The 15,206-nt window shown below is 45.1% G+C and overlaps 1 protein-coding gene across 3 annotated transcripts; it reads right to left on the bottom strand.

Annotated features, from left to right (window-relative positions):
• Window positions 1-1,677: 1,677 nt before the first annotated feature.
• CALM2 (calmodulin 2) lies at window positions 1,678-14,366 on the bottom strand. 3 transcript variants are annotated; one of them, XM_084514857.1, is made up of 6 exons: window positions 14,211-14,366; window positions 10,066-10,096; window positions 4,942-5,085; window positions 4,758-4,864; window positions 3,789-3,924; window positions 1,678-2,558 (listed from the first exon to the last, which is right to left on the bottom strand). In XM_084514857.1, the coding sequence occupies exons 1-6, from the start codon at window positions 14,211-14,213 to the stop codon at window positions 2,530-2,532; spliced, it is 450 nt and encodes a 149-aa protein (XP_084370983.1). In that variant the 5' UTR covers window positions 14,214-14,366; the 3' UTR covers window positions 1,678-2,529. The 3 variants fall into 3 exon arrangements, with proteins under 3 accessions (XP_084370983.1, XP_084370984.1, XP_084370985.1); XM_084514858.1 differs by lacking the exon at window positions 10,066-10,096 and having other exon boundaries at window positions 14,196-14,366; XM_084514859.1 differs by lacking the exon at window positions 10,066-10,096 and having other exon boundaries at window positions 4,942-5,112; window positions 14,205-14,366.
• Between the last annotated feature and the right edge of the window lie 840 nt (window positions 14,367-15,206).

The following is a 15,206-nucleotide window of genomic DNA, read 5'->3' as shown; positions in this document are numbered from 1 at the left end:
GTTAGTTTCCACCACTTATTTTGTCTGTACCTCAAAAGACACGCTCCCCCCTTCTCCCTTCCGCAGAAAGTACTGAGAAGCACTACAACCCCCATTCTGTTTACATCACTATGATGTAAACAGAACTATAAGGCTTACAATATTGACCTACAAACCAAGCATTTCATTTAGATATCAGAAAGACAATGACAAAGCACTAAATACCAAGCAGCTCAGCATGTAGAGGTTGCCTTTGAGCATTCCTCACCTATTTATCACATGAAAGGCAGTCACCTTGGCCAAGGCAATCTCCCAAAAATAAGACTCCCTATTTTTACTCTAATAATGCATGCTGAGTTGCAATAGAAGACTGTGATTCAAAATAGTTCCGAGACTGCTGAAGTCAAGACACTGGACCAGCAAATGCAACATCTTGTTGGACCCTTCTTTGCACTCCTTACCTCTGGAAGAGGGGCTTCCAGTAGTCCTGCAATACAGAGTCCCAGCTGGTAGTCCTGGTACCCTTTCAAACAAACTCTGTGCCAGTTACAAGGCAGCATCCAGGCTGCTAGGCCACAGGGCAAACACCGGATAAGTGTTTTTTCAAATCACTCGTTTTGTAGAAGGCAAACCCAAACTGCCATGATATTCAAACTCCGTGAACTTTGTGAATCCAGTTGTCAATGGACAAGAAACAATTCTAAGGAATTGTGATGCTGGCAGAACATTTTGACAAGCCTCATTGGAAAACCAGAGGTGCTTATAGTCCTTTGGAAGTAGGGCTTCTGGAAACTAGTAATCATGAACATTTGATCAAGTATTGCTACAACCAGGTTCATCTGCTGTCCTAAATCTGTATTTTCACCAAGTATAAATACCTCAAACATGATTAAAAGTTTTAAACATTAGGTAACTGCTTTGCTGGGACCAGTGAGAGTAACCAGATGCAGGGGCCAAGGCTTTGTTTAAAGACAGCCAGAATCCCCAGCTGAGATAATCACATAGCACATATAGAGCAATTTTTCATTCAGAGTACAGAGGCAAAATAGCACACAGCCTCTGGCATGCTTTCGAGGTCTTGGATTTGCCCTTAGTTAAAAAACACATTTGTTTTCCGTGTTAAAACTTTTTATTTTTAAGCTGTCAAAAAACTAGGGCTACAAGCACAATCATGCTCATTAGCAGGTCAGTAAGAGAAGGATTTCCTTACAAGCTTTGAGCTGACTGCATCCTGAAAGGCAGACTTGGACACAGCAGTTTCAGAAAGTCCAGGTGTGAGACTAAGTTACCCCAAGGTAGCAGCTGATAGGGAATAAACTCCAAAATAATTAAAAGAAAGCAAACAGGTTTAGTTGTCTGAACAAGGAATTTTAATTTTAGGTCAACTATTGAACTAGGTCAACATCCAGTTCACAATGTCTACAGATAGTGGGCATAGCCAGTCACTACGGTAAGTATATTGAAGCACCAAGCTCCACACAAGACTGTAAAATACATTTTAAACTACTAGTAAGAAAGCTTCTTCAAGTCAACAATACTAATAAAGGGCTGGAGTTTACGGTCTAAGTTTTCACCTTCCAAGCTATTTTAAGACAGCCAATCCATTGCATAAGCAAATCGAACTGCTACATACTGAAACAGAGCAGCAACTGTATTGAACAAATCCTGTAAATAATTCAAGGATACATTGAAACAGTATGGGTAAATTGTAATTTTTTATTGGAAAACAAATATACAACTTGGAATGGATTTGAGGCAAATCGTGCCAGAAGCAGATTTTTTTGAAAATAAGTGGCTAAACAAAGTTTAAAAAGCATAGTAACAAGAGGAGAAAATGTTTTCTGGTACAGGACCAGCAGTACAAAAAAATTGTGTACGAGTACCTGGATAATACACCCGTTTTGCATTAGTGCAACTTTAAAGTTTCATATTGTTGACTGTCAATCGTCCACAACGTTAAGACTCCACATTTCAACAACATGTTACTGGTATGGCCACAAACAAGTTACTATGAAGCAAGTTAGGAGAACAATTTTACAGTGCATTAGCCACATAAATGCTATTCACATGGTTTTGGCCTGCACAAGTATTCACCCTCCATCATCAACAGCAGAATCACCTCCTTTACTTACTGGAGAACTGGAGCCATTATCTTGCTTTAACTCAGGAATTGCTAATGCACAGTAAACCCTAACTTACTTTATGTAACTTGTTACATCAGTCATACCAAAGTCTTCTAAAGAAAGCTACTTCTTTAAACAACCCAGATGTTCCCTCATTCAACCAACTCCATCTAACCTTAGATGTGCAGAAGGGCTTAAATATCCAGAGTAAGCCACATGCAACATTTGTTACTTAGATCAATTTTCCAAAAATCAGAACAATGACAGTAAGATAAAGGAGAAAAACATGGAGGAATGGCCTTCTAATTACTATACATGCATATTCTTTTGACAGTAAGGGAAAAACCTTTTACAGATAAGTTACAAACAGAGAAAAGGCAAATAAACAATTTTGTACAAGAAATTTAACACATTCTGTACAATGTCTTCACTTCGCTGTCATCATTTGTACAAACTCTGTAAAAGGAAAGAGTTCATAAGAGTTATTCAGAGAAATCTGAATTGCAAGATCTGAAAAGTAACCTGCCTCACTAGTGCACTGATTGCTGTCTAAAAACGGTTTCCAGTCATATTCAAAAAGTATCCTGAAGACATCTCCCTTTTCTACCAGTCATGCCTAAGAACCTCCTTTTAATTAAAAAATTAACAGTCAAAGGCATCCGCTTTAATCAGAAGTCAGTCTCATCACTGAACTGGCAAGGAGACTTCAAAATAAAACACTTCAGGGTCATCTCCCATCAGCCCAGACAGCCACTCTTAGATGCCTTGTCCCTAGGAGATCAGTACGTTCTGCTTAAGTCACAGTCAGCTAATTCAGGCAAGACATGACATCAGCTTGGATTTCAAGGCAGAATAGCTTAAGTCTTGCTAATTCACCTGACCAGCTTTAAGCAGCCAAACCATTACTTATTCACAGCACATGAGGAGTTACTACACAGTATAACTTCACTTTTCTTGCTGAACTGTGAATTTAGTTTGAAGACTTCATGGTACCTGAAAACAGAAGCTACACCTAACACCTTGGGAACAGTAAAGGGATTACCTGAAAACACCTTAGTTAATGTTTCTCAAGTTGTTTGGGAAGCTAAAATGAAAGCAAGCTTAGTTCTGAGCACCAAGCAAATTGTCTAACAGAACTCCTTCTGCCTGCATGACTTCATTTAAGTTTCAACACCATAAAATAAAAAGGTAGTGTTTGCAGCCAATTCCTGTGAACTTCATTTAAGGTTTTCTAAAGGTCTTGAAGTTCACGGGCATTTTAGAGGCATTTCTCATTTAATTATTAATTTTAAAAAGCATTAATGAAAGTGAGTGACTTGCTTCAGGTCAGTTAATACACTTCCCTGATTTGGTTCAGGATCAACATTCATTAATGAACAAAACATGTTAACAACTCAGCTAGCTTCCTTATTCTAATGGTTAATAACATCATTAGATTTAGAAAGTTGTTTCTTACACTGCACAGTTCAGTTACCTTAGGCACAAAAGCTAGCAATAACTCACTTAAACTTCAGTAGAGGTACACTATGTACATACTAAAAGATGTTAGCTTAGAGAGCTAACAACTGCTGAGAGGATTTCCCTTGGGAACACTGCCCTGTTTAAGCCAGGCATTAACTATCAGCAACACTACAGTCACCAGCATGTAAGGTGCTACACAGTCACAATCTGTTAACAGCTCCTTACCTTCATAGTTTACTTGACCATCACCATCAATGTCTGCTTCCCTAATCATTTCATCAACTTCTTCATCTGTTAGCTTCTCTCCAAGATTTGTCATCACATGGCGAAGTTCTGCAGCACTAATGTAACCATTACCATCCTGCAAAGGAAAAAGATACAAGTCTATTCCAGTCTCCCTAAGGCCCAGTAACTTGAATAAAATATTTCAAAGCAAGTTTCAAAGTTAACAGTTTGAACCACATTTGCACAAGGCAAGCAAGAGCTGCAAGCAGATCTTCAGTGGAATTGTCCAGGATCTTAGAGACATTTTAGAAACAACTTACCCAGCACAGTCTACCTCAGCTGCCCTACCCTGAGACACATTCCCTTCCCTGACAGAACTACCTTCAGGTGACATACCAACCAACTCAATCATGAGACAATTTGGCTCAAGTATCTATTTCTTAGAACAGAAGTTGTTTTTCACCTGCTCCACGGAAGCTCAGCATAAAACCACAAGGCCTTCACAGGCCATGTTGACATATTCCATCCTACTTCAGACACCAGCTATCGAAATAGTGGATATGGACTCAAGACTGCTTTGCTCTTCCCCACACTACAAGGCACTTTCTGATTAAAAATGCACCTTGCTTAAGGAGCTGATTAACTGTAGGCACAGTAATTTACTTAGTAAAGACTATGTGAAAGATTTAAAGGATTACCACTTTTAAAAATTTAAACAATTCCCTTACCAGCCTTGTGCAAGTATTTTAGTATCCAAGCAAGTGAGATAACATAGCAGCTCACTACAATCACCCATCATGACACATTTGGCTTTCAGGCACAGTGCCACAGTACAGTGAACTTGAGCATGACTTGTTCACCTCTAAGTCATAAATAGCAGGACTAGAAATGTCCCTGGTTCAGAGGAAGCTCATTAGAAATCAGTCTGAGCTTTTCTAACAAAGATTTCTTAAGGGAAACATCTAGTACCTTGTCAAACACACGGAACGCTTCTCTAATTTCTTCTTCACTATCTGTATCTTTCATTTTTCTTGCCATCATTGTCAGAAACTCTGGAAAGTCAATTGTGCCATTGCCTGCAAGATAATTAGTATGTTAGAAAAACAGGTTTTTCAGTACTTTACTGAATAATTGCTTATTAGTAAAATCTTACCATCAGCATCTACTTCATTGATCATATCCTGTAACTCTGCTTCTGTGGGGTTTTGACCAAGTGATCTCATCACAGTCCCCAACTCCTTTGTAGTTATAGTACCATCACCATCCTTGTCAAATAGTGAAAAAGCTTCTTTGAATTCTGTACAACAACAAAAAGGAGTTAGTCCTTCCAGCTTTCAAACAAAGTTCACTTAATCATGCAAGAGACATTGGTGTTTATTATTCTAAGTTGAACTTATTCCATACTTATTAAAAAGCTTCATTTTTGAGCTCCATCTGCTAGAACTAACATCAACATGGAATCATCAGCACCTGGGCAACACACCAGTCCACTATAGGTCAAAATGTGGGGATTAAAGAGATGGAATATCATCCATTTCAGGAGTACTCATATTTCCTCCACCTGTCTTGAACCAGAATCCCTAATAGAGCTGAAAGGAACACCTATCAAACCAGAATGACCCACATCCCTAGCAGGATGTGTTTCTTAGGAAAAAGTTGTAGAGATTACAGTTAAAACTTGAAAGTGGTCCTCAGAATGCAAATACTGCAGCTTAATAGCACTTAGTGCTACTAACAGACTCGCCAGCAGAAGACTAATCTGACCAAATGAAAACCAGTTTTGTTTTAACTCACTTCTGCTGGACACGCAACTCTGAACTGTGTACTCTACTTGATGAGACAGTACCTAGAGGCAGTTTTAATGTCTGGCCATACTTGGCTAAAAAGGAGCTTTCTGCATCTCTCCATTTGACTTCTGCAGCTCTTCAGTCTGTAACTGTACACAGAGCAGCTCTCATAACCACTCGCTCAAGGGGAAGAGTCGCTGCTCGTACTGATTTCCAAAAAATTGCTCCGAAAATTGCTTCAAGCCCTACCATAACTTGGAACAACCTTCCTTAGAACTACTCAATAATAGTTGCAACACTGCTCAACTGTTTTACCTCTCAGTTCCCTACAATAGTTGTATTGTTGCCAGCAATATTAATACAAGCATAACATGTTTAATTGTCCAGTCCAAAAATGGAGCTGGTTTTAATCCATGCCATCTGTTTGTCTTTAGTTATGACCTTAAACTAGTTCACTAGACTGAAGTTCATACAGAAATTACAGTTAAGCATGAAAAATCTCATCTATTCCCTTGTGCAGTTCAGAGCCCTTTACAGCATTCAGGACACCAGATCATGCTCTTGAATTTGTTAGCTAAAAAGCATTAGAAATACACCCAAGAATTAGTTCCTCAACACTGCCAAGCAGCCAGCTTTCCAGATGGTAGGTTTCCCAGACCAGAGCTAGCCACCATGAAGTGCAGCATGAAGTCATATTTCATCCATTTCATGCTCTGAACCACTGGAGGTGAGGTATGAACTGGAAAATGTTGAAAATGCAGCTACAGAAGTATGCTTTTTACAGCTCTAATGCAGCTCTAACACCAGAGCCACAGTTGAGTCCCACCCAGGGAGGAAAAATTCTTACACATTTCACAGTTTTAAGCATTCCTAAAGCCTACCCCTGCTGTTTAACACACATGAATCAGAGCCAGGATACCTCAAGGACCAGAGGCAACAGTTCTAATACTGTACTTTATAATCACAAAGCAGAAAGAGGCTTTTCCAAACAAGCAGCTACAACCTGTATACACAGGAACCTGCAAATAGTCTTCAAGGCTAGTTCCAGTTAGCTTAAAGGCAACAAGTGACTCTGCTGGGCCTTAAGGTTTATATTAGAGCAGAAAAGGCTCTGAGGGTCAAGCTCAGTAGAAATAACCGGAGGCTGTCAACATTCAAAGAACCTCAAAAGATGAACTGTCTTCAGTAAGAGTCAGGTACTCAAAATAATTAGTCATAACTTCATGCTTAGCATGGGTTAACTACCACTGTAACACAACATGAAGCAGGCTGTACAGTACTACAGCAACTGCTTAAAAATGCAGTATTTAAGTTTATGCAAAAATACTTGATTTCTAAAACAAAGGCCATAGAGCAATATATTCTGAATGGAAGACCCACTCAAAGGACAATTTTACCTTTCTTTTACTCAAATATGAGAAAGGCTGAGAAAATCAGTTATAAATCACACACAAAGAAGGTTAATCAAGGATCAGCAGCATATTCCTGTTTGAGATGCTGCATCAAGTTAGGGATATAATTAAGTCTAACAACTTCTAGGAACCACCTCCAATAATTAGAACATTGGTACCACAAACACAGCAGACAATTCACAATGGAACAAGAAAACCTTAGCAGAGTTTGGAGTGAAAGCATCTACAAAATATTTACGTTTTGTGACTGACTCAACTCTGCTCCTGCAACATGCAACACTTCTGAAATCCCATCTTGATCCCATGCAGTAAGGCAAATCCTCCTATTCAACACTGCTTCAGATCAAACTAAAGGAGAATTCTCCTGTACTGTAGGTATGGCTAATCCATCCAAAACCTGATGATGGTGAGTGGTTCTACTGGCACCTTCGGGCCACCTGCATGTTCTGAACCTTCCCCTTCTGAAAAGGGGAAGACTACTTCCACACCCTACTAAAGAAAGGCTAATCCCACAGCACTAGCTCAAGCTGTTCTCTCCAACAACAGCTTCAAAGGCATCTCAGCACCACAGCACCCTCCCAAATGGAGCAGCAGGCTTCATTCACTGAGTTACAATCACTACTCCCACACTCCAACAGCTTTGACAGTTATGCCTGAGCTTTAACAGGAGAACATCAATTGTTCCCTTCAAATCCACCAGCAGCTCATGACTTAAACATGACTATTTTTACTGTGAAATAAGTTCTAAATAGCTGTTGTGGTCAGATCCCCAGCAGAGAACCAGAGCACGCTAAGGAACAAGGCATACCAGAACACCCCACGTAGGCCTGCTTGTTCAGAATCTATTTCGAGACCTCTGAGGTCTGATGGAAACAACAACAGCTCACTACACCAGTTGCTCTGGGACAAAAGCATCTTTAGGCTTTCCTGACCACTAACACCAAATAGTTCTGACCTATTTACCTCACTTAATGCAAATCTTAACCAAAGGGATACCCATTCACATGGCTATTGAAGTTCTTCCTGAATTAAATTACAACTACCACTCACATTCTGCACCTACTCAACTTGCAAAGTCGGTCTTTCACATGAAAATGAGTCCAGCAAGTTTTTCACCCCTTTTCAGCCCTGTATGACCAAGGATTTCCAAAGTTTTCACAGCAGAAAGTAAAAAAACATCTGGAATCTTGAATTGCATTCTGATATGTCAGAGCAGGTAAGCTTTAAAAACATAGGACAGGTGTCCGCTTTAAGTAGAAGAACAAAGTAATTAAGAAATGGAACACTGTCTCTACCTTTAGTACCAATTTCCTAAGCCCACCTTCAAATCAAAAGCAAGATGCTTCAGATAAACTGGAATGGACTAGCAGCGGCTCAAGACTATTACTCAGCTACAATTCTTGTCCAATATCCAGCCTGTACGCTCTCAGTCTTCCCGTGCAAGGCCCTGGCCTTTAAGCAGTCTGCTTAGTTTTGCTGTTGGACACCTGCAACTCTTCCTAACCACTCCTAGGGATAGTTCCTTCAGAGCAGCAGTGGGCTCACATCAGGTTATGGTTTGCTCGCAGACATTTGCTTCATGAAATACCACAGCTGAACTCGAAGTGCCAGGCCAATATTCTTTCCAGAAAGGAAAAAACCCTCTACTCCAGTATGACAAGCTTATTAATACTCCCTTTTGGCTCTGAGCACTACTCTCCTATCATCACTGAATAGCTAACATTTGCACTAATCCTGAGGTAGCGTTAGGAGTAAGCCTCCTGTTTATATTCCATAATCAGCTAGATCAACTAATACAGCCTCAACAGTTGGACTGAAACAATGACCCATTATTGAAAAGGCAGCAGTGACAATTGATAAAACCAGCCCCAACTGATCACAAAACCCTTAAGATATGCAGGCCACTAACAAAAAAACCTCCAGTTGAACTAGATTTGGCTTCTGCTTACACGACAGTACCATGGCAACATATAAATAGACTAAGGACTTTCCACAAAGCCACCATTAGTCCCTTAGGAGTTAAAGCAAGCTTTTGAAGTTGAAGTAAGAGCTACGGAAGAATGGTCTTACACTTTGAATTTGGCAATTACAGTAAAAAACAAACTGCTCATTACAACACTCGTATTTAGCATCTTCAAGAGCTACACCCTAGTTAAATAGCAACACCTCTTAGAGGCTGTTATTTGCATGCTTGATTTGCTGCCATTAGATCAGCTGAATCCTAACACCCTCTAAAATCACTTCACATGACAGCTAGGCACACAGCCTTCCGAACATTAACATTATACGCTCATTAGATCAGAAAACCCTAAGTTGTAAAGTGTTCATGGCAAGGCCAAATCCTGCATTACCAATGTATTGCAGCTTTAAGCCATATCAATTACTCAGGTGGAAATCAATCTTCAGAGGGCAGTGACAGATGCTAGTTTGTGCAGCCTGCATGAGAAGGAGACACGATAACCAGACATTTTAGCCACTACTAGATAGTTCTGTGCACAGAAACCACTGCGAGGGGCCAGGACCAAAACTGAGGAGTTGCATATTTGCTTGGGCATTTCAGAGCAAGCGCCAGGCCTTCAGAACAGTGAAAAGAACATTTATGTCCAGGCACACAAGGCAGTTCCAAATAGGGCATATCAACGGTTGTCATCAGGAAGCCAGTGTCTGCTGCTGTCATCTCAACAGCCAGTCTGAGGCACCTCCACTGACAGGAGACTGCAAACTAAATTAGTTTTGCCTTCTGCTAAAACAAATACTTCAGATTCCCAGTCTTCACCACAATTTTCCCCCCCCCCATGTTGTTTGTACTTTGACAGTTCTGTAGCCAAAGGAAAAAATAGAATCCTGAGTCTGCAATTGAAGTTCTAAGGATTATCTATTTTAGAGGGCAAAATTCCAAATTCATTGTATCCATGGCTGTTTTACAGAACAGAAGACTAAGATTTAGGCAACAAATCATTCCACAATACTTCCTCAGTATCTAAGAAAGCTAAATATCTTGCATAACATGGACTGTCACTGGATTAAGGGATGTGTCAGGTCAAGTAGGAGTACCAACACAGCATGCAAAAACCTCACCTGCAATCTGCTCTTCTGTCAGTTGATCAGCCTGCAAGAGAAGAGAACATCATCAGTTGTTGCAGAATTTCAGTGCAAAGATATGACTTGTATAGGCCTCTGAATCTGGTAGCTTTGCTTCAGGATTTACCTCTGACATTCCAAAATAGTTCTAATGAACAGCGCAAAAATCATCAGGATTGCTTGCCAAGAACTGGCAGCCTGTCCTCATTTCCTAACCCTGTAAATATCTGATGCACCCAAATAATGGATTTCCATCTATATTAAACAGCTACCCGAGCAACATTGGCAAACCAAGGCCTGCAGATCCCTTCAAACCAGATTAAAGAACTCATTAACAACCAGACTATCAGTAGTAATACTTTCACTAAACACTTCACATCTCTATCCTGCAGCAGTAGCCCCCCAAATCCAAAGTTTAAGGTAGGTTCCAGTCCCTTCTCAGGGGAGACAATCCTGTAACTAGAGAAACTTCTAGAGAAGAAAGTAACCCCTCAATTAACACCAAGCTTCAGGTAGGTCCAAGACAATGCAGCAAAACCCAAGTCTACATAATTGGTACCAACAGCTTCTGCCCAATCTGGCAGTTTCAATCCAATTGCAGTTTGAGGTCTCAATTTTTTTTTCCAAGCTTACCTACAGATTACAGTAATGTAAAATAGTTTACAGAATCACTAGAAAAACGTTCACTGCTATAAGGCTTAATATTTTTGCATCAGTAGTACTTGGGTAAGTACCTGTTTATGCTTTTTGTTCCATCTTGGAACAGCTTTGCATGCACTCAATTTGACAGTTAAGAAACCTGTCTGCAAGAACAAATCCAGAAGAATTTCACTCCTGATAGAACACAAAGGCATTTGAGAGCAGTGCAAACACCTTCCCTAAGTTTTCAAGTCAACTGATTTCTCAAACAAGGCCAGCATTGCTTCATTGGAGTTGCAGTAACAAGGCAACGTGTTTCTTCAAGGAAGCTCTCTCAAGCTCTTTGCCACACAGACCTCCACTGAAAAGTCAACACTTCAAAACATGGGAAAAACACACTCACTGCCTCATTTTAACACCAGGTTTGTTCCTATTGTGACCATTTTATCAACAACACCTTATAGTTACTGCAATATCAAGAGCATCATTTTCAATCACTACCTTTGCCTACAAAGGCTGCTCTACACACACATCCTTCTGCTAATGAAATAAAGACATATGCACTGTCAATTTTTTTTTTTTTTTTTTACGAACTTTGATGTACATTTCTACATTAAGAGAAAACTGGAAGGTACTAGCTTCTGTTATTCTTCCTATAAAGTTCAATTAGCTGCTTGAGCAACCACACGAGTTAAAATGCTTACAAAAAATACGCATACAATGCAGCAACAGCCCAAGATAAAGGCAGCGATAAGTAGTTTCTCAGACTGCCTGTGACTCATCTACTCCAAGAATCAAGATCATGCTCATGAGCAACTTCTGAAAGAGCAGTCAAGATGCATTTTGGCTATAGACTCCACTTGTTCCTGTTTCAGCAGCTGCAGAAGTACTCAATTTTTATGTTTTATTTTAAAATGATATAGTCAAGAACAGCAGCAGTGAGGCTGGTGAGAAAGCCATCAGTTCCTCATTAGGCTCCAAAACACATGCCTTCTGCTGGTCACTTAACAGAAGCCTAACAGATTGGTGCCTGGCTGGAGTGTATCATTAACACAGACAGACTCATTCCTTTGTGTGGTATTTACATTTTTATTGCTCAAGTGCAGAGAATTATGCGCTACATTTCCGTAGGATATTTTTATCCACCGAAAGCTGTAGATCAGATTTAAGTAGCAAGAACCTAGTTTATTTAGGTCAATACTTATGGGTTACCAAGTTGAGTCACATACTGTTTTATATAAACAGTTTTATATAAAGACATGACATTAAGCAGCGTTTAAGCTGTTAAGTGTTCCAAACTCTTCCAGAGCCTTAGAACTCCCTACAGCCACTAACTATGAATTTGGATAAGCTTTGTCACTACCTGCAGCAGGTACAGCAGTCGCCAAGAGCACCAGGCTTACTGGAAGCCACAGGTAGCCGGCAGTTGCAAGATAAGCTGGGAGGTGGGGCGAGGCTGAACAAACACCATCTGTGCTCCGCAGCGCCAGGCTCTGCAGAGAGCACTGCGCAACAGCAGCGAGAGGCGGGGCCGGCAGCGCGGCCCCGGCCCTCCCCGCACGCCGCCCGGCTGCGGCCTCGGCCCCGCGCAGGGTGCCCGGCTCCCGGCCCCTACGCGGGGCACCCGCGGTGGCTCGGCCCGGCCTCGGGGCCGTGCCGGGGCGGGGCGGCTGCCCCGGGGCTCGGGCTCTTAACGCGCTCCTTCCCGGGGAAGAGATCCACCTGCAAGCCGCCTCCTCCTCTGAGGGAAGGGGGGAAGCCGTCACAGCTTTCGCATCGCCTCCTCCGATCTGCACTGCAGCAGCTCCATTTTGCCTGCAGTACCTCCCACCTCCTATTCCGCCCAGGGCCTGACAAAGAGCCGGAGCTGCCATGGGAAGGTGGGGAGCTGCCGCGGGTGCAGCGGCTCCAGCATGCGCAGCCCCTAGAGGTGGTGCTGCATCGCAGTGCGAGCTGCTGTGCAGCAACCGCTCCTGCGACCCTCGGCAGCTTCAAGCCTCACCACCACCCGACAGAGCTGGTAGCTAACCGCACAACAGATACCACAGATCCCTGCCAAAACTGGGCATTTTTGGTATACTTAGCTGGTGTTAGGTCTGAATGAGCAGCTTTGTTCCAGCATTAACTGAATGAACACGAACTAGGAAGGCTAGCAGATAAGAGCTGAAATTATAACGCTTGAGCTTGCTCTAGGAGCAAAGTATCCTGCTTTATCTAGCATGTGCAGCATTGGACAACGTGTCCACAGGTTTAGCCAGTCTGGTCTGTCAAGACCAATACTCATGTAACCACATCCAGAGTGCCACTGCGCCTCCTGGACACACCCATGTCTAGATAGACCTTACTTGAAGATACTCCATTTTTGGTTCTCTACAGATGGCCACAACCAGTACGGCCTTTTGCTGCTAGATTCACCACTCTTTCCTTTACAGGCTTGCTGCTTGCATTCACAACTAAAGCGAAGGAACCAATTCAGGCTTCCGTTCACCTAATTTATTTAATTTAAGCGGTTGAAAAAATGCATTAAGGGCTCATCTCTCGTGTTACGCAGCAAGTCCATAACGATCCAATTCCTTAAAAGCACGTAATGAATGAAAAGAAGTCGATTCCACTACACTGCATCTTCTTTTAATGCAGAGATAGCAGTAAGTGGTCATCGGCACTGCTTTTGTGAACCGTTCTTTTCCTTGCATGTTTCAATATCCCCTTCTTTTAACGAAAAGCTAAGCCTGTACCGTTTATGCTTCATGGGAAGGAATGCTCGAATTCCACCGCGTTTCAATTCGACAGAGAACATCGGAACCCTGGGCACACGTTCTGCTAGGCACACCAAACCCTGCTTGACCATGAAAACGCAGTGCCCAACAGGGGAAAACCAAAACCCATTAAAAAAAATAATATATATTAAAAAAAAAAATCAAGCTTCCCTCGTTCCAGAGCAGCACGAGAGCGGCTGGGGAGCTCGGCGACAGCCCCGGCGGGGGCAGTTGCTGCAGCGAGGCTCCCTCCCTCCCTCCCCTCAGCAGCAGCACGCCGCCGGCAGCCGCAGTGCGAGCGGGCGCGGCAGCCCGGCACGGCCGGAGCCGGGGGGCAGGAAGCGCCGAGGGCGCGGGGCCGCTGCCGCCGTGGCAGGCTCCGTGTGTGCCCTCCCCCCCCGGCCCCGGGTCCCCTCCCCGGACGGACCGTTAGCAGCCGTTGTGTCTCCCTCCCGCCCCCCCCCCCCCCACCCGCAGCCATGGCGCCCGAGCCGAGCGACCGTTGAGCCGTTTGAATTTTGAATCCGCACCAACGCCCCGCGGCGGGAAGGGCACCCGGGGCGGGATGCGGCGGCCACCAGCGCTCCCCCCTCCTCCCCCCCGTCCCCTCACGGCACCCCGCGGCCGCCGACCCCCCTCACCGTGACCCCCCCCACCGTTACCAGCCCCCCCCCCAGCCCCACAGGCGGCCGGGCAGCGCCCCGCAGGACCCCCGCAGCGCCCCCCCCTCACCCCCCGCACGCTCACCATGGTGTCTCGGCCCGGCTGCGGGGTGCGGAGGACGCGGAGGGCTGCACGGGGCGCACGAGCAAGCTGCCCGCTCGACGGCTCGCCTCACACTGAGCCCTGCCCGCCCGCCGCCCCTGCCTCATAAACCGCCTCACCGCCCGCCCGGATCGCTCCGCGCCGCTCCCTCTCCGCCGGGGGAAACGGCGCCGCGAAACGAGTCCCGGCTCCCCCCCGCGCTGCCCATGCGGGCCCTCCCGCACCCCCCTCGCCGCCTCCCCGCACCCCCGCGCTGCGCCCCGGGGAGTCGAGAAGGGACCGGGGAGGGGGGAGGGGGGGGAGCCCCGCTCGCCACAAGGCCGGGTGTGAAGGGAGGGGAAGGGGGGGGCTGAGGGACTACTTTTCCCGGCGGAGGAGGATTCTAGAAAAAAGCCGCGTCGCGCAGGGACTCCGCTGGGCGCGCGCTGATTGGCGGGTTCGTACCTGCAATGCGTCACTGGGACACGCGCAGCCTGGGCCAGCCGCCGCCTCCCCTCCCCCCGCCCGCAGTGCGCGGGGCACGGCCCGGCCTGAGGGGCAGCGCTGGGGGGGACGGGACGGGACGGGACGGGGCTGGGATGGGACGGGACGGGGCTGGGCGGCACGGCACGGCACGGCACAACCAGGACAGGGAGGGGTGGAGGAGGCCTCCCTGCCCTGCCCCTGCGCCTGAGGAGGGCAGGGGGCGGTTGCCCCTGAGGCAAAATGGCCGGTCCCAATGCGGGGCGCGGCGGGGCCAACGCAGCCCGGTGCTCAGCCTCACCGGTGCTCAAGGCTGACTCTGTGACCCGAGCCCAAACGCAAATTCCCCGTCGCCTTTTCACGCTGTGCAAGCAGCTCCCACGCAGTGCAGACGTCGCCGAGGTGGCACACGGTGCTTACACTACGGCCCCCTGCACCCCACAGGCAGGGCAGAAGCTCCCGGGTGGCACAGACGCCTCGCTCCCCTGCCGAGGCAGCCCCCGAGGCCAGCAGGCC

This window comes from Aythya ferina (genome assembly GCF_964211825.1).
Source record: "Aythya ferina genome assembly, chromosome: 3".
Classification (NCBI taxonomy): domain Eukaryota; kingdom Metazoa; phylum Chordata; class Aves; order Anseriformes; family Anatidae; genus Aythya; species Aythya ferina.
Note: the sequence above shows the minus strand (reverse complement) of the source record. Positions and strands in the feature narration are given on the sequence as shown.